This window comes from Python bivittatus, unplaced genomic scaffold, assembly GCF_059951505.1.
Source record: "Python bivittatus isolate LINGU-HERP-01145 unplaced genomic scaffold, Pbiv_v1 ctg000320_np1212, whole genome shotgun sequence".
NCBI lineage: Eukaryota > Metazoa > Chordata > Lepidosauria > Squamata > Pythonidae > Python > Python bivittatus.
The window spans coordinates 3,036,054-3,052,904 of NW_028277052.1; the positions used below are offsets into that span (position 1 = coordinate 3,036,054).

Consider the following 16,851-nt stretch of genomic DNA (forward strand, 5'->3'; position numbering starts at 1 on the left):
TTTCTTTGCAAAAACCTGAACATTTGCCAAGAAGACATTTGCACTAGCTAGTCCTAGAATAATTCTTTTCCTGCGTCAACGATTCGGCTTGAGAATGTTATTCATAGGTTTTATTTATCACCCTCATTAATCACTTCTTTGAAAAAATGAAAGGCATACACACACAAACCTGGTGACGTCCTCATGACAGACGTATAAAAGCAAACAAACCAGAACAGAGCTTTTTCAGGATGTGCAATTTGCACTTCGTTCACTTCTCACTTGGCGTGCAAACCCCTCGCGTGTCCCATCGCCTTGTGATCGTAGAACCCCGACTGCCATCCCTGGCCGATCTTCCCTTGCAGGGATGAAAAAGCTATTCTCCACACCCCGCTTGACTCCAGGGGAGAAGGAAGCAGCGTTGAGGAAAAGACTCCTGTGCTGTTTAAATATTAAACATCTCAGGTTAAGCAGCCACCTCACGCTGGACCTTGGACTTCACAGTGGGAGCTGAGATGAAGCAGAAAAAGGGTGAGTGGTCTGGGGCTGAGTGTTGAGAGCACCCCTGAGTTGCAGGGTTTGATTTCTTGAGCAGAAGGTGAAGGATCTGGAGGAGGGGGCGGGTTACAAAGTGGTGCCAGTGACTAACCCCCATGAACCTCTCCAGAGGTTCCCTAGGAATGCAAATCTTTCTCTCCCACATTTGTTTTCCACGTCTCTCTGTGTTTGTGTTTCTGGATTTGTCACCCAGCTGAAAGTAGTGGTGCTACCTGGAGGCATTCATAACAGTTTCTAATGAAACACTCCTTGCAGTATGATGTTGAGCAAGTTTTAAAATCACCTGTTCTTTAAAGAGAGCTTTACATCAGAAGCTGTAGAATTCAGACGAGAGTCGGCCAGCATTTTCCCCCAGCAGAACTCCTCTGTTTTTAAAAGCTGCAGGAAGGTAGAAGTTCAATTGCAGGAGCATCCCCCATCGTTGAACCCCAAACCAAACCAAGCCAAGCTACACTGGACCATAAATTCTCCCTATTCCCTTCCTCCCTGTGCTGTTGTTGTTAATGGGATAGGAGCCATCTCTAAAAAGAGGTTGCATAAATTAAATCCAGTAATAAATTTCCTGCCTTTAGTCAAACCTTCTCCACCTAGTTTTGCTTTGCTTAACAGGGTGGAGGAAGAGATGACTATCTGGCCAATGTTAATGATCTTGCTACATCAGTAATCTTTTAAAAGTTAACCACAACAATTGTGCTTTAAAAATGCATTGGTTTTTGCAGTTTGAATAGATCCAGTTAGAGACCCTGAGGAGACTCTTGCCAAGCTATTTAAACTTGTTTGCTTCCCTGGATGACTCCCCCAGTCCCAGTCTGATTGTTCCTGCCCATTTGGCAACCCTGAAAGCTGGTTCTAGAAACAGATTGGAATTAAACATGGGTTTTCTGGACCCTTGTGTAGAGAGGTGTTCTTTAGGGTGAATCTGTGTCTATTGTTGTTGCCCGAACCTCAAAAATAACAGGAATGAGATGCGTCTGGAGGAGGAGATCTTGATCTTTAGACTTAGTTCTGATCACTGGAACTTCGTTTTGTAACTTTGCCAAACAAAATCCAAGTTGGAAACTGTATAAATGCACTTTCTACAGCCTTGGACCCTGTTGGCTTGTCCTGCCTCCTTAACCTAACAGGAGGAGAACTTCCCTTCTGCTCTCCCAGAAAGCAAGATTGGGTTTAGCAAAGAGGACCCTGAATGGGAGAAACTGGGGAGTCATCTCTTTTTCAGCTGCCCAGCTCCAGGGCCCTCTCTCACAACCTTGTGGGTGGGGAGCCAAAAATCTTTCTGCAATAGTAGCAGAAAAAAAATCCCTTTGAGGGATGCATTATGCCCAGAGTAACCCTAACCCTAATCCTAACCCTAACCATCTTATCTCCCCTTCATTCCCTTCACCTCTTCTTGCATGTTCTGTCCACTATTGGTCAAGGAGGAAAAGATGAAACAGCTGCATTGCGGCTTTTGGCTGATAGTCTTGGGAAGTGTTGGACTCTGAACCAGACTGCTGTCCTCCAGATGTGTTGAACTGGAGGTGGGGATGCTGTGAGCATACCGTGCAAACGCCATGCTTCTCAGTCTCCCCACAACTCTGCCTTTCCCCAGACCTGCAAGCCATTTGGAAACTACTATGGTTTGCAAGGACATGCGGAAGGCAGCTCCCCTCCCTATTAAGGGTGGAAAGGACAAAACTATGAATCAAGCCTTCCTCTAATTTCACAAATGAGTCATAGTTGGGCTTACCCATTGCATTCGAAGGCACAGTTGGCTTTAACCATGGTCTACTAAATGAACAGTTGCAGCCTGGATCACACATCTCAGTACGCCTTAACCCAAACCAAGCTGCATGATGGTTCATCATGTGTGCACCCAACCCATGATTCTGATGCATTGCACCCCAAGGTAAGAAGGGGTAAGACTGCAGAATAGTTCTGAAAGCTGGAAGAGGATTTCAGAATCTCCTCCCAAAGTAAAATGAAAATGTCTGCCCCAAATCAGGGAGGGGATATTGGGGACTGTGAACTGGGAGGGATGGTCTCTGTGTTTGTATGAGACAGCCTGGGTTCACTCTCAGTCCTTGCTTTTACAGGACTCCGGGACACCACAGAGTCAACCATGTAAGTGCCAAGCTGGGGGTGGGAGGGCACCGGGAAAACCAGCAGAGCCACCAACTTTTCTTTCTCCCCCACATGCAATTCCACACAACCCTGCATACAGGCCAGTTTGCACAAACAAGGTGATCGATCGGTTGACACTTAAGCTCCTGGTTGCAAGCTCCAGGATCAAGGAATGGTTCCTGGACCCCAGCAAGGGACCCTAACAATCAGAGAAATGAGAAAACACTCCAATGGAGTCTGGGAATGGATTGGCAGCTCTGTGGAGGCTGAGCCGTTGGTGGGAAGTTTTGGTGGCTTTTCAGCAGGAGTGTCCCAAGCTGCAGTCAGAAAACGCCAAGATGGTGGCCACGATGGTATGATCAACGCTCTGCTTGTTTGTTATGTGAGTTGCATGGGCAACAGGTGGAGCTTTGATGGCACTGTCGGGGCCACCATCTTGACTTTTTGGACCATATCCTGTGAACACTCCTGTTTCTCAACCTTTGCAATGCCCCCTCTTCTTGCTCTCTTGCAGGAAATTTGAATTTAACCCGAAAGAAGGAATCGATAATCCCGCCTTATCCCTGGCAGAGGATTCCGGTAACCACAGGAGGGCTGGCTTGTGGGTGGGAAAGGAAGGGCTTGCATTTCCCTGAGGCTGTTTGGCAAGTGAGTTGCCTATTCCATTCCATGAGAGAACTTTCTTCTGCAAGGTGACGCTTCCTCCTCCTCCCTGGGTCTCCTCTCAACAAGGGCTCAGCTGAACATGCTTCTAAGTTCTTTGTAAATGCCACAACAAAGTTATTAGTGTGCTACAAGACAGGACTCAGGGCAATGAACTGTTAGGGTGTAATGAGAGATGTGTTCAATTGCTGGGCTTCCTCCTAAGTTCAAGAGAGCCCATCTACCAAGGATGTTCCGCATGAGCCATTATTCTGGGATGGACGAATCTCCTTGGGGTGCCTGGAGCAGACCCGATTGACTCCTTCAGTCAATATTAAGACACAGCAGATTGCCCTGCTTACAGATTGCCTTCCTGCTGTGTCTCTGCATGATTTACAGATCTTGGAGTCCTTTCACCCAGCCTACCCCTTCTCTCCATATTCAGTCTTCCCAACGCAAAGGCATTATAAGTACCATATCCTGCCCCTCCAATACAATTTGAGAAGCTCAATGCACCTATATTTGACACCCCTCTTTGTTATTCCTAAAAATAGAGGGGTTGGGGGGTTGAAACTCTTGGCCCTGCTCCATTCTGTTGAGTCAGCTTGCTGTTACCATGTCCCTTGGGGAAACATTGCCCAGGCAATGGGGCAAGAAGGCATCAGGGTTAGATCTGCTTGCACCCTGGCTGAGTTGGAGAGCAAGGAAGGCCCTGTGGCCTTGGGTGCTTTCTAAAGGCTACTAAACGCAGCGCATCCTGGACTTTTGTCCTCCTCAGAACCAGAAAGGGCTTCCCGGGTACGCTTCTGCTTCCTGAAGAAAGAAGGTGGTGAGAACCTGGGCTTCTGGTTGTGCCAGGTGGCCAGAGGGAAGAGCCCCATGGTGCGAAAGGTGACGCTGGGAGGCCTGGCCTACCGCAGGGGCCTCCGGGATGGAGACCGGATCCTTGAGGTCAACGGTGTTAATGTTGAAGGCATGGAATATCTTCAGGTAAGGTTGCGGTGGCTGTGCCTCCTTGACCTGGGTATTTTGAGTGCCCCTGCCCCCCTCCCAGGGCACAAATTTCCAAGGCTAAACAAGTCTCACAAATGAACACCTCCCAGATTATGCTACCTAAAGATTTCTGGGTTTTGCAGTTGATCCAAAACTGTGCGTATCTTGAAGGCAACGGCCTGGTTTGTTTTATTCTATGTTTTAAATTGGTCTCCCATCTACCTACTCAATTTAGCACCCAACCCAGCGAAAAATAGATTTAAGAGATTAAACGATGAAGATGCGTTCATTAAAAGCTGGCTAACTAAACGCACTTTGATAAGAGATCAATCATAAGCTCTTGTCTGACGAAAACTTTTCTTGGATTGCTGAGAGGGCCAAGTGATTAAACTCTCGTTTGCATCTGCTACATTTGCAAGCCCAGGTCGATGCATCAAAATTCTAAGTGATGGTCCATTTAAAGTTCCTATTCTCCCAGTAAATGCATATCAGAGAGGATTAGAGTACTCTCTAGTCAACTTCATCCATCTAGATCAGTGTTTCTCAATCTCAGCAGCTTTAAGATGGGTGGACTTCAACTCCCAGAATTCCCCACCCAGCAAGACTGGCTGGGGAATTCTGGGAGTTGAAGTCCACCCATCTTAAAGCTGCTGAGGTTGAGAAACACTGAACTAGATGGTGTCCACACTGGGATCCAATGTTGGAACAAATTCTGGACACTGCTTTTCCCTTTCCTGATCTCTCTCTCGTTTCCAGGTGATTTGGAAGATCAAGAGCAGCGCGAAGCAAGTCTTGCTCACTGTTCTGGAAGGGAACACCTATGAAGTAACCAAAGCCCTCAACCGAGATCTTGACCGGCTCTTGTCCAGTTATAGCAGGCCACGCCTGTGCTGCGTTTCCAAAGGCCCAAACGGCTTCGGCTTCAGCGTGTCAGCTCCAGAAGGTAGTTGCCGGAGTAATCTCTGCTCATCTCTGTTTGTGCTGGTGGTTTGCGCTTTGAACTAGAAAGATCCTGCCATGGGGAAAGCCAGAATTCTTTGGCTGGTGTCTGGCTGGGCTGGCTTATTTTTGCATGCCTGGTCTGGCTGCCTAGATACACATTTGACATGCATATCCTGCAAGGGGCACAATCAGAGACAGTTGATGGAAGGGATCACGTGAGACGGGGTGAGACATCTCGAAAGGGACGTGCCATGACAAGGCCTGCCCTGACATTCCTCTCCCTTGGGATTCCTGGTTCTGCACCTAAGCTAAACTGACAGGCCACCTTGGTACAGGACCCAAACCAGTGCTGATGGAAGGGTCAGCTGCCTGTCCAGCTGGCTTTTTTTTCCATGAAAGGGGAGAAGTTTCTGTCCGTTACTTTGGGGCAGAAAAAGGCAGCCCTGGAGGTAAATAATTGGTCACAGCTTTCCCCTGCCAAAATACTGGGCATTGTAGTTGGACACCATTCCTGCTAGTTCTCCATTAAGAGACTTATAGGGATTAAAAAGTCAATAAAAAGTCCTCCAAAGTCCTTAAACAGTCCTTAAAAAGAGGAAAGGCTTTTAAATCCATCTTAACTCTATAGTTGGGTTCGCATCTTACACTAAGGCTCAACGTGGCTGGTTTGCTTGTATTAGCTGCCTTGAATATACTGAACAGCAAGGCGGGGAATCAGCAGTAAACCCCAGTCTTTGTAGGAGGCAAAGCATGATTTATTTGTCTTGGTGTGTTGAGTAAATCCAGCCAATTGCAGCTTGCTCAAGAAAGCAAACTTGAGTAAACCAGGACTTAACACAAAGTACGGCATGACCCCAGTCACAGCACGAACAATCGTAAGCCTTTGTCGCATTTCAGCAACTTTTTCTTCTGTTCTGCTAAAGAATTCAGTTCTGGAGGAAGGGGAAGGTGGCTGGGGCCAGGTCTGCTGTTAGAGGGAAAAGCAACCTAGGAATGCTGGTTTTTTTCTAGGGCCCAAATTCTTTTCCTTCAGAAGGGTTTCTCCTGATGCCATGGTCCTTCTGTTCAGGTGTGACCGGCATATTCCAACTCTCTGTGCTGCAGGACGGGCCAGCTCACAAAGCAGGTGTGCTGCACGGGTCCTGGCTTCTGGAGCTCAACGGTGTCAGTGTTAAGAATTGGACTACTGCACAACTCAACCAAAAGGTTCTAGGAATGCAACATACTTTAAGATGCATTGATTCATTAATCGCCAGGCTGTCATCACACTGTACATATTGTGGGCATTTATGGCCTCCATATCTGGCTGGGGCAGGTCTTCCCACTCCATAAATCCTTCCTCTGCTTCGTTGTTTTCCCTGCACCAGAGGAAGAAGGGAGTAATTCCTTCATCTGTCATGAGTGGGCAAAGTTCTGCAGGAGGGCAAAGGACGACGCTTCTGGAATAAAGAGCGAGCTTTCCCTCCCAGAACTCTATCCTTGCCATCCTCTGCATGATTTATATGCAGCCCCTTTGCGGCAAAATCATTTCCCAACCCTGTCTGGAACTGTCCTCTGCAGTGTGCCAAATAGGGTGTTTGATGACCATCGTCTTTTCTCTCTTGATACTTTTGGGCTCCGTTCGGATTCAGCTCAAACAGAGCAGCAGCCCCATGGGACTGTTGATGATCGACAGCCGGTCGGAAGAGGCTTACCAACAGTGTGGTGTTAAAGTTACAGCTGCTCTGGCTGATGCCTCCTGGGTTCCATTCCAAGTGAGGAAGCTCCATATGATGCGAGGGGAAGACGGATATGGATTCTTGATGAAAGAAGAAAAAACTGGCTCCGGGAAGAGGGGTGAGACATCCCCATTGCAGGCTCCATTATAGTGTCTCCTTAAAATACAAAGCAGGTGACTTTGGGCAGTGTGGAGAAGATGCTCGACCTTTCTCCCTTCTGCTCATTGCTTCTCAGCTATTCTGCTCCCCAGGAGGAAGAGAACTGAGAATCAAGCGCATTTCCTCTCGCAGTGGGGTGGAAGGATTACAGGGGCAGCCTTTCCCAGCCTACGTCCCTCAGCTATCTTGGCTTACTCCCTACACCCCAGCCATATGGGCTGGAAGTTTGGAGCTGTATCCAGCAGACGTGGGGGTCACCAGATTGGGAAAGCCAGATTTAGAATATGCCAGCGGTGGAAGCAGTTGTATCCCTTTCCTCTAGCCAAGCTCCATTTATCCTTTCAAGTAGCTTTGGTGGCTGTGCGAGAAAAAGCATGCCCATCTGGTGGCGAGGGGGGCAGACCTTTCAACTAACTTCCAGGTAGAAGTGGCAATGACCAAATCAAGAACAGGTCTGGAAAAGACGGTCAGAACTCTATCCTGGAGAAAACTCCAACTCTAGGGCCTGGAAGTTAGTAGCTACATCTGTCCCTGCAGAAGGATTTGTTGGAATAATTTCATGCCTAGGCTGATCTATCTTTCCTGTCTTTGACTCGCAGCCCAATTTTTGAGAGAGGTAGATGCTGGGCTACCAGCTGAGAAGGCAGGGGTGAGGGAAGGTGACTGCCTCCTGGCCGTGAATGGCGAGATTGTTGAAGACCTTGACCACCAGGAGGTGGTGTCGAGGATCCGTGCTGACAACCAACGGGTGACTCTATTAGTCATTGACTCAGAAGGAAGCAAGTTCTACAATATGGTACAAAACTCTTCTCGTTTATGAACCCCAGCCAGAAAGATAAGAAGACAGAGATAACAATACGCAGAAATCACTTTGGAATTCTTTGTGCATATATAGTCTATAAACAATGTACTTTAATAGTAGCATTTCTCCCCTGAAGCTACAAATTCAGAATGGGAGGCAGGGAAAGCTAAGAGAAATCTCATCATTCTCCATTAAACTACAATTTAGTATAATTCTCTAGAGACCATGTAAACTGATATAAAAATGATGCATGCTGATAGTGTATTTATGAAAGTGTTGGGTACTCAAGATGGGTTAGATTTGACTCCACCCCATGATATAAGAATTTTTAAAAAGCCTAGCTTGTATTAGGAATTTACTGATTGATTTATGGACAATATGCCAACTCTTGATTTGGGTCTACATTCCAGGTTGGAGTATCTCCTTTACTGTTCTATGATGATGAAGACTCTGCATCAAGCTTTCTGATCACTCACGGTTCTACTTCTCCCAGCATCCTTCAGGAAAAAAGCTGCCCCGCTTTGATACCTTGTGAGTGTCAGCAATCTAGCAATGCAGCCCCAGCTGGCCAGCCTGACCCTACTGCATGGACCTTCATTAGAGAGGTAAGAAGTCCTAGCAAGTCTCAGCTTTCTATGAAGTCAATGACTTGGCTTTCTCCAGCACCACATCATCTCTTCTCTTTTGGATCATACCACCAAAAAGTAGAATTGTTCAGTGTTACATTTCCTTCTCTGGAATCATCTGTTGAAACATGAGCTACCTTCTGTTTGTTTCACACAGGACCATCATGGCTTTAGCCAGGCATTCTAGAGTGTACCCTGATCGCTCCTTGGTCTCAATGGAAAAAATGAGCACCTTTGCACAAATTTCCAGCACTGCAAGTTGACCTCATCTCTCCAGACCAGCTTTTCCAATCCCTCTTCTGCCTCATGTGTCAATCTGTCTTTGCACTCCAAATGATTCCTGCAGAACTTGGCAAGTGGGCCAAAGATTCAAAGCAGAGCATGATCAGAGATGGAATACATGAGTCAGGCCATCATGTGGGAGCTCCTTTGGGCAAGGAGGCTGGAAATATTGCAACACAAGGATGGCCCTCGTTCAGTGAGTTTTGTGGAAGGGAAGCTAATCTTGCAGTCCTATCTGAAAGTGATACCGTGCTCCATCCCCACATAATTCCTACCAGCAGAATGTAAATGAAGAGTGTTTACCACTTCATTCTGGCTCCATTTCCCCCATCAAAATATTCCTTCTTATTGGAACCAGTGAAATCAAGCACCATACCTCCTTCCAACTTTTTCTGACAATCAACCTATCAATTTTGCATAAAGCAGACTGTGAAGGTTAGCAGAAAGTGAGGGAGGGGCTTCCAATCTCAGATTTCCCTCTTCGGGGTCTTTTTCTGAGAGGAGAGGCAAGGTATCTTCTGTTCTGAGGGATACCCTCCAAAGTCGACAGGATTATCCCCTCAGCTATGTCAACGGGAATCAATGTGTTCTGAAACAGAAAACTGAAAGATATAACAGGACTACCTGATCTGGAACGTCTTTCTTTCCTTGATTTGAGCTGTGTAAGAAAAGAGTTTGTTAATGATGGAAAGTGCTTTTCATCCACTTAAAGACTCAACAGTTTGGATTCACACATCACACTAAGCCATGATTTGCTTTAATAATGGTTTGTTGCAAGTCACAGGGACCGGCTTCACACATGGCACTAAACCAACCCAAATAAACCACGCTGTGTTTTAATGCAGCGCGTGCTGCTGCTGAGCAATGTTGATTAATATCTCCATGTTCTAATGTCCTTGGCAATATGAAACTCCAGTGAGGGTAAGAAGACAGACCTTAGCTCTGCTGAACGCTGCTTCAGATCTCCAGTGGGTTAAGTCCAAACTCCTTTAGCGTATTCTTACATTTGATATGGAGGAGGGTAGCCTCTGTCTCCCAGCCAAGTTTGGTAGTTTGTAGCTTGGAAAGCAGCTGATCAAGGGTATCCTGATGAAAGGAAGTGAGAGCAGTGGGGAAATCAGGTCAAGAGCTCAGGGACAGGATGTGGTCCCGGGCTGAATGTCCAAAGTGCAAAGCAAAGGGAAGGATAGCTGTGGTGGCAGATCTGCAATCGTGTTCCCAGAGAACCTCCCGCTTTAAAAATGCCTTGGAAGGTTTGAGGAGGAGGATTAAATATACATGCAAAGTGATGGAAGGAAATGTCCGAGTCGCACGGAATGCTTTTCCAGGCATAAGGGTTTATAGAAAAAAAATACAAACCAACAAACCAGCTTGCCTGCTTGAATAGGGTGATGAGACGAAGAATATTGCCAAATAATTTTGACTATCATCATGCCCGAGAATAACCTACGACTCACAGAAGTACGTACAGTGTCTAGCATATTTTAACGTCAGCAATTGCGGGAATGCTAATCTCTCTCCCTCTTCCCTGAGCCTTTGGTAATGACCAATACTGAAAAATTTATCTCCTCCCCTACGGTCTTGGCTAGACCAGAATCAATGTCCTTCCCATCCCCGACTCACATGCAGGATTCTTTCATATTCCGTCTCCATCCGTTCAGCCTTCTGTTGCATCTCAGCCACAACCTTGTCCTTCTCGTCTGAGATCTTCGCTCTGTCCCCCTCGCTCCGCTGCAGGTTTTTTTGGCAGGCAGCTGCCAAGCACAAATGGGGTGGGGGCACAGAAAATGAGGTGAGGGAAAGCGGAAGAGAGCTGAGCTGATGCTCCCAAGGGAAATAGGGCAGCCCCAGACTTCTTGGAAGGAGGAAGAGGAGAAGGAAATGTGAATGGCAGTTCAGGTTTCCTGGAAAAAGCATTCTTGCCCTAGGGCACTTAGACATTCAGTGCTTGGGGACCATTTAGACCAGTCTTTCTCAACCTTGGCAGCTTTAAGATGTGTGGACTTCAACTCCCAGAATTCTTAAAGTTGCCAAGTTTGAAAAACATGTCCTTATTCCTATCATAAGTAAGAAGCATGGAAAGAACATTTCCCCCAGCAAGATTATGCTGTGTCTTGTGCGTATTCACTTACTAACAGAACAAATTCCCTAGGAAGTGTCCTTAAACAAAAACTTTAAACTTGCTACCTCCTTTTTCACTCTGAGACCCAGGTCTTCTGTTCAACTTGACCTTCAGCCGTTCTCCATCCTTGCACATACCTTTAAAAGAACATCTTTGTTGACATTCTTACTGGAAACAAAGCCCCTTAGCTGTGCTCCAGCTTTACAAGTTGGGTGTTAAAAGAACAGTGTAATAGCTTAAGGCTTTTTTTTTTAAATCTTCTCACTGTCTCTGGCTTCTTAGTAAAAAATGATTAATTCTCTATCAGCATGATGCATAAAAATGAAGGGGTATATATCTTTTTCGACTAATGTTTTGTTCCATGGAAGCATGCAGACTTTCAGTTATGCAATACTCTTCATCAGAATAGATGAAAAAGTGAGTAACAATCGCTTTAGATCAGCATTTCCCAAACTCACCAACTTTTAGATTTGTGGAGTTCAGCTCCCAGAATTCCCTAGCCAGCATGGGGCTGGGGAATTCTGGGAGTTGGTCCGCTCATCTTAAAGCTGCCAAGGTTGAGAAACACTGCTCTAGACATTCAGGATTGGGGACCAGACTGGGAACTTCAAAAATGTTGCAGACCATAACATTGATAAATCATTTCCCTAATGTTGCCAAGAAGGCATGATAAGTGGGTGTCCTAGAAATCAAATAAATACATACTTTTTTAAAAAAAAATGGCATGGTTGAGTCCATGTAGTCAGTCAGAACCTGACACAAGAATGTCTTTATTTTTCAAATGTGGCAAAACCTGGACTTTATTCCCATAGATGATATCCTACTCTGATGCGCTCATGTCCAAATTTCATTTTGTAATAAACAATAATAATAATCTTAACACCAACTCAGAAGGACGCAGTATTATCTTGGACAGGGGGGTTCTCCCTTGCCTTCCCCCAAGTATAAATGCAGGGAGTGGCCTCTGTTGTTATCTTGTTCTATGCCGAAGAAAAGCCACAGGAGCTCTGCATGAAGAAATTCTGAGTTCCGCAGCAGGAAAACATTTTACAAGTGGAATTGTGTTTTACTATGGTCAATATTCTAATGGTTTATATATTAAAAAATCACCAGGAGAAACTGCAAATTCCAATTCCAGCTGTTAATGTTCAAAAGGTGCAAGAGAGAGGGTGCCGCTATTTAATTAGTTTCCTCCCAGTCCTTAAATGCGAGTCACCACTGGCTTAGAATCGCTACAGCCCATCAGCGTAACCCTCTCTAAGGCCGAACATGTATGCGCACGCAGTACCAAGTTGTTCCTGCAAGTTCTGCTTCTCAGCTTCCAAACGCTGTATCCGGATATCCGTCTGGCGCTGAAGCTGCTGATATTGACGGATCATCTCTGAAACGGAGTGAACAAATGCAAGCGGCATTAGAGAGAAGGAGATTAAACCCTTAGCCACCCCTAGATTCCTAGATGCTATTTTCATAGCATCCAAGAATGATGCTTGAGAGTGTAAAGTGACCTAAAATATACAGGTCCTTTCCTATCACAAGGAGTAGAAGTGGTGGGAGTGCAAGATGGGGAGGAAAGAAAAGTTGAGCACCCTACAGAAGGAAATTTTGCTGCAGTCTTATTTTTTACAGCTGTTTTGGGGTGATGATGTATACTGAGAAGAGGCATGGTGTTTTCTAAAGATAAATTGATTCTCTCCATCGGTGTTTCTCAACCTTGGCAGTTTTAAGACGCGTGGACTTCAACTCCCAGAATTCCCCAGCCAGCATAGCTGGCTGGGGAATTCTGGGAGTTGAAGTCCACGCGTCTTCAGGTTGCCAAGGTTAAGGAACACTGCTCTACATCACAAACATCCATCAGCAAAAATCTACCCTCTAGCTAGTAGGAATGGGTTGATGGAAGATCTTCAACGTACCCACCCATCTGGAATGAACCAGGCTGAAGAAGTTTTCCTTAGAACGTGAGATGCATAGACGGGACGGTAATAGATATCTATTCACAGAAGCTGAGGTATAGCGGGGGATAACTCTAACCCCTAAACTAAAAGTTAAAGAGGGCAGAAATGGAAAAGGTGCACATCAATAGCTAGGCTCTGGGAAATGGGTTATAGCCTCCGTACTAATAATGAACATATCCCAAGTCCGTGCAACATTAAAGGATATTGCTGGCACTGAAGAACTCCTTAGAAAGGTCATTCTGAAGCTCAGAAAAATCCTCACGTATTTTTGTACGTCGCTGGTAGGAGAGATGTGGGTTTGTAGGAAGCACTAGCTCCTCTGATTTGGAGAGCTTCCCTAAAGATTTTGATGCAAGTGGATCCCCCAGAGGAATCAACAAGCTAAGCTATCAAGGCATCTTCCATCCAACTGGGGAAGCAGCCAGCCCCATTCCTCTGGAAGGAAAGAATTGCTCCTGCAAGCAATCACCAGGGGTACAGTCCCACCCACCTCCCCAAACTGACCTTCATAAATATCCTTTTTGTCTTTTTGGGCTTCTTCCAGGTCTGTCTCCAATTTTGTCAGCCTCTGCCTGAGTCCTTCCCTGTCCGCCATTGCTTGCTTGGCCATGTCCCTCTGGAGAACTGCAGGGCAAAAGGACGCAGAAGCCATTTCACTATTCAACTAAGGCTTTAAAAAAAAAAAATTCTCACTGTTTCTGGCTTCTTAGTAAAAATGATGAATCCTCTATCAGCATGATGCATAAAAATGAAGGGATATATATCTTTTTCGACTAATGTTTTGTTCCATTGAAACATGCAGACTTTGTTACATAATATTCTTCATCAGAATAGATGAAAAAGCGAGTAACAATCACTTTAGATCAGTGTTCCTCAACCTTAGCAACTTTAAGATGTGTGGACCTCAACTCCCAGAATTCCCCAGCCAGCATGGCTGGCTGGGGAATTCTGGGAATTGAAGTCCACACATCTTAAAGTTGCTAAGGTTGAGGAACACTGATGCAAAGAAATGATATAAAGGTGTCTTGGGGCTGTGCTGTCCATCAACATCTTGGCTGGGGAATTCTGGGAGTTGACATCCACCCATCTTAAAAGTTGCCAAGGTTGTGAAACGCTGCTTTAGAGAATGGCAGATAAATGTGCATATTCAAGGTTGCCGGACGAACATATCTCCACACTGCTAGGACTTCCTGATCATTGTACCTTTCACTTCCTCAAGCAGAAGTCTTTTCTCACTTCAACCCCCAACCTGCTTGACCGGACACCCAATTTGGGCCTTTCTTGCAAATATTGCAATGCTAGTTGTATATGGAGTTGTGTCTATTTCAACGGCAAACCTCACTGCTCTCAGAGCTAGCTGAGATGTCACAGCTTCCGGCAAATTGTTGGAATAACGTGATGGGGAAAAACCTGTGTGTATGTGTGGGAATGAACAGTGCTTCGCTTTCCAAAGGCTGGGTCAGAACCGGTGGGTTCCATAAATGCTTTCCTATTGGGGCATTAGGCCAGTGCAGAAAAGCAAGACGGGTCCGCACATCGTCCTCCCATCCCGAACCGACGCAACCTCGCTTGCTCTCTGCTTTCCACATCTTGCACGCCACCAAAGCGTCCTCACCCAGGTGCTGCTTAAGAGCGTCGGCCTCCATCGTTGCCTTTTTGGGTATTTCCTCATCTGTAGGGAGAGCAGGGGAGAATGAAAGCAAGGAAGGGCTAAGCAGGGAGGAAGGACGGAGGTCCTTATACTTGGCGCTGAGTTAAAGTCAACATTACAAGCCTTTCAAAATACACCCAGGGAGGCATTCTCATGGGAGGAAAATGAAGAAAGAGGTCTGCCTGGAAATCTGAGGTGGTTTGCACGGCTGCACCGAACTTTACCTAGAGCGGATGACTTCTGCTTCTTTGTCTTTTTCACTTTTCTTTTCTTCGGAAAAGGCATCCTTGTGTGGTTTTGGAAGGAAACCGGAACCGAAGACTAAGCCTGTGCAACGCGCCTGGTTTTCTGCAAGAATTCAACCTCTGCGCTACTTGCAGCTTCAACCGGCGCAGCAGCCCAGATGTTTTCCACGCCTGGTAGCAAAACAAGGGAGTCTTCGCAGGTGGCCAGAGGTTTTCCACCCCAAAATCGCAAACGCTTTGCTGCAGCAACAGTCGAAGCGGAGCTGGGAAAAGCGCCGGGATTTTAGCACGCCCATCCCCGGGATCCAAGTTGTGTTTTTTCTGTGCTGCTTGGCAACAGCCCTCCGTTGCTGCCATGGTGACCGAGGAAACCTTAGCAGAAAAGGGGCTTGCCCAGTAGCATGGAACTGATTGGCAAAGAAAGGATTTTGAGATTCAGGCCAAATATTTTATTGGACTTTTTGATTTCTTGCAGTGGGGGGAGGCAACAAATTAAACGGAGACAATGGTACCAGATTCAGACTTCTTGTCTGAAGCATGTAGACTAATTTTTGCTCTCGCTTCTCCATCCTCTGCTTCTTCCAATTTTCCGCCCACAAGATTGAAAATTCAATTCACACCTGCCTTGGCTTCGTTGTGTTGGTCTTAGGAGGCCACACCCAGCCCATTTTGGCTGATCTCCGAACCGAAGCAGAGCCAGATCTTGTAGGACTTGGAGGGAAGACCATGAGGAAATCCTCAGGCTGTAAATTAGGCTGGGAGATTCAGTGTTTTTTTTTTTTCTTTTAACCAAGGAAGCACCTATGAAATCACCAGGCTGAACTCAGAGATTTCACTTATGACTTCTCGACAGTTAGCTTTGTTCTGGTCCCTCTCGGAGCAGGCAACGAGTGCCGGTGCGCAGGTGAGTGGGTTTTATCACGGTTGTTTATGTGCAATCAAGAGGGGGCAGGCCCTGCCCTTTATAATGACCTCCGTCCACCCGCCACCAATTCCTGGACTTCAGGACAGGCCGTAGCGTCTGCACGTATGCACACCCCAGCCAAGATTGCATCCAGCAAGGAGCAGCGGATGTAGGCTAACAATAAAGCAGGATGTCCTGATGATGCTTTAGGATTCGTTCCTCTGTTGCAGGGTTCCTCAACCTCAGCAACGTTAAGAAGGGAGGACTTCAACTCCCAGGATCCTGGGAGTTGAAGTCCACCCTTCTTAACGTTGCTGAGGTTGAGGAACACTGCTCTACTGACTTTCTAACAGGGTTTTCAAACGCTTCGAGTCGTAGAAGAGATGCCCCAAGGCTCACTGCCCAACAGGACTCCCTCAAAGAGGTCCAGCCTAGGGAGGCAGTCCTATAACCCGCTTTTCCACCGGTGTTGTCAGCCGCTCCATCCCCAGAAGACTTGGGAGTTCACAAACGCTCCTTGAAAACCAGGCTCGCTTCCTTGAGCCTCTGAGCGAAGGGGGCCGGTCTGCCTTCTGCCCAGAGCTGCTCTTTCTCCATCTTTAGGACAGATCCCCTCTCGGACCACTTCCTCTTAGTTGTCGGAAAGGCGGCCAGTGAAGCTGTTTCATCACCGAAGGGCCTCTGCCCACCCCCTGCCTTCATTTCTGTTTTTCTGGCCCTACTTCTGTTTTAGCAGTCACTTCCACATTTTCCCTGTCTCCTTGCCTGATTTTCAGCTATTTGCAAACAATATGAGTTTCAAGCAGCTTTCTCCAATCTGGGGTCCAAAAGCCACGCTGGCTGGGGATTATGGGAGTCGGTCTGGAGAAGCAGGTGGTAGGGGGCTGATCTCAGCAACCGTCACCAAAGCCAGATTCCATCTTCTCTGTCCTTAGCAGCTCCTGTCCCATCAAGTTACCAGCCAGCTGGATTAAACCAAAACACACACAAATTCCTGGCATTATAAAATTTTCATAGACTCGCATTGATGTAACTATGCATTAGGCCAGTAAGTTGCATAACTGCATTTTCATATACTGGTCGCTTAATTCTGCAGCCGCTGTTACAGAAGCCTGGCTGCCCAACCTCATCATGCCATTCTGAGCGCCATTTCGCAGTACTGCGCATGCCTCC

General features: G+C 46.5%; 2 protein-coding genes across 2 annotated transcripts; one reads left to right on the top strand and one right to left on the bottom strand.

Annotated features, from left to right (window-relative positions):
- Positions 1-25: 25 nt before the first annotated feature.
- On the top strand, positions 26-9,665 carry NHERF4 (NHERF family PDZ scaffold protein 4). Its single transcript, XM_007439287.4, has 10 exons — positions 26-510; positions 2,613-2,640; positions 3,155-3,219; positions 4,061-4,272; positions 5,032-5,218; positions 6,287-6,423; positions 6,849-7,053; positions 7,694-7,890; positions 8,307-8,501; positions 8,680-9,665. Exons 1-10 carry the CDS (start codon positions 495-497, stop codon positions 8,707-8,709), a joined length of 1,272 nt encoding a protein of 423 aa, XP_007439349.1. The 5' UTR covers positions 26-494; the 3' UTR covers positions 8,710-9,665.
- Positions 9,474-15,365, bottom strand: DRC12 (dynein regulatory complex subunit 12 homolog). Its single transcript, XM_025173850.2, has 6 exons — positions 14,754-15,365; positions 14,494-14,550; positions 13,383-13,502; positions 12,215-12,307; positions 10,428-10,558; positions 9,474-9,890 (listed from the first exon to the last, which is right to left on the bottom strand). Exons 1-6 carry the CDS (start codon positions 14,812-14,814, stop codon positions 9,762-9,764), a joined length of 591 nt encoding a protein of 196 aa, XP_025029618.1. The 5' UTR covers positions 14,815-15,365; the 3' UTR covers positions 9,474-9,761.
- Between the last annotated feature and the right edge of the window lie 1,486 nt (positions 15,366-16,851).

Excerpts from the sequence above, each read along its gene's own strand:
- NHERF4 (XM_007439287.4), top strand. Across the intron at positions 3,220-4,060 it reads ATCCCTGGCAGAGGATTCCG|AACCAGAAAGGGCTTCCCGG; the intron begins GTAACCACAGGA and ends TGTCCTCCTCAG. Across the intron at positions 7,054-7,693 it reads AACTGGCTCCGGGAAGAGGG|CCCAATTTTTGAGAGAGGTA; the intron begins GTGAGACATCCC and ends TTTGACTCGCAG.
- DRC12 (XM_025173850.2), bottom strand. The coding sequence starts at position 14,814 with ATGCCTTTTCCGAAGAAAAGAAAAGTGAAAAAGACAAAGAAGCAGAAG. Across the intron at positions 12,308-13,382 it reads CAAAAAGGATATTTATGAAG|AGATGATCCGTCAATATCAG; the intron begins GTCAGTTTGGGG and ends ACTCCGTTTCAG. Across the intron at positions 10,559-12,214 it reads GAACTTGCAGGAACAACTTG|CTGCCTGCCAAAAAAACCTG; the intron begins GTACTGCGTGCG and ends TGTGCTTGGCAG.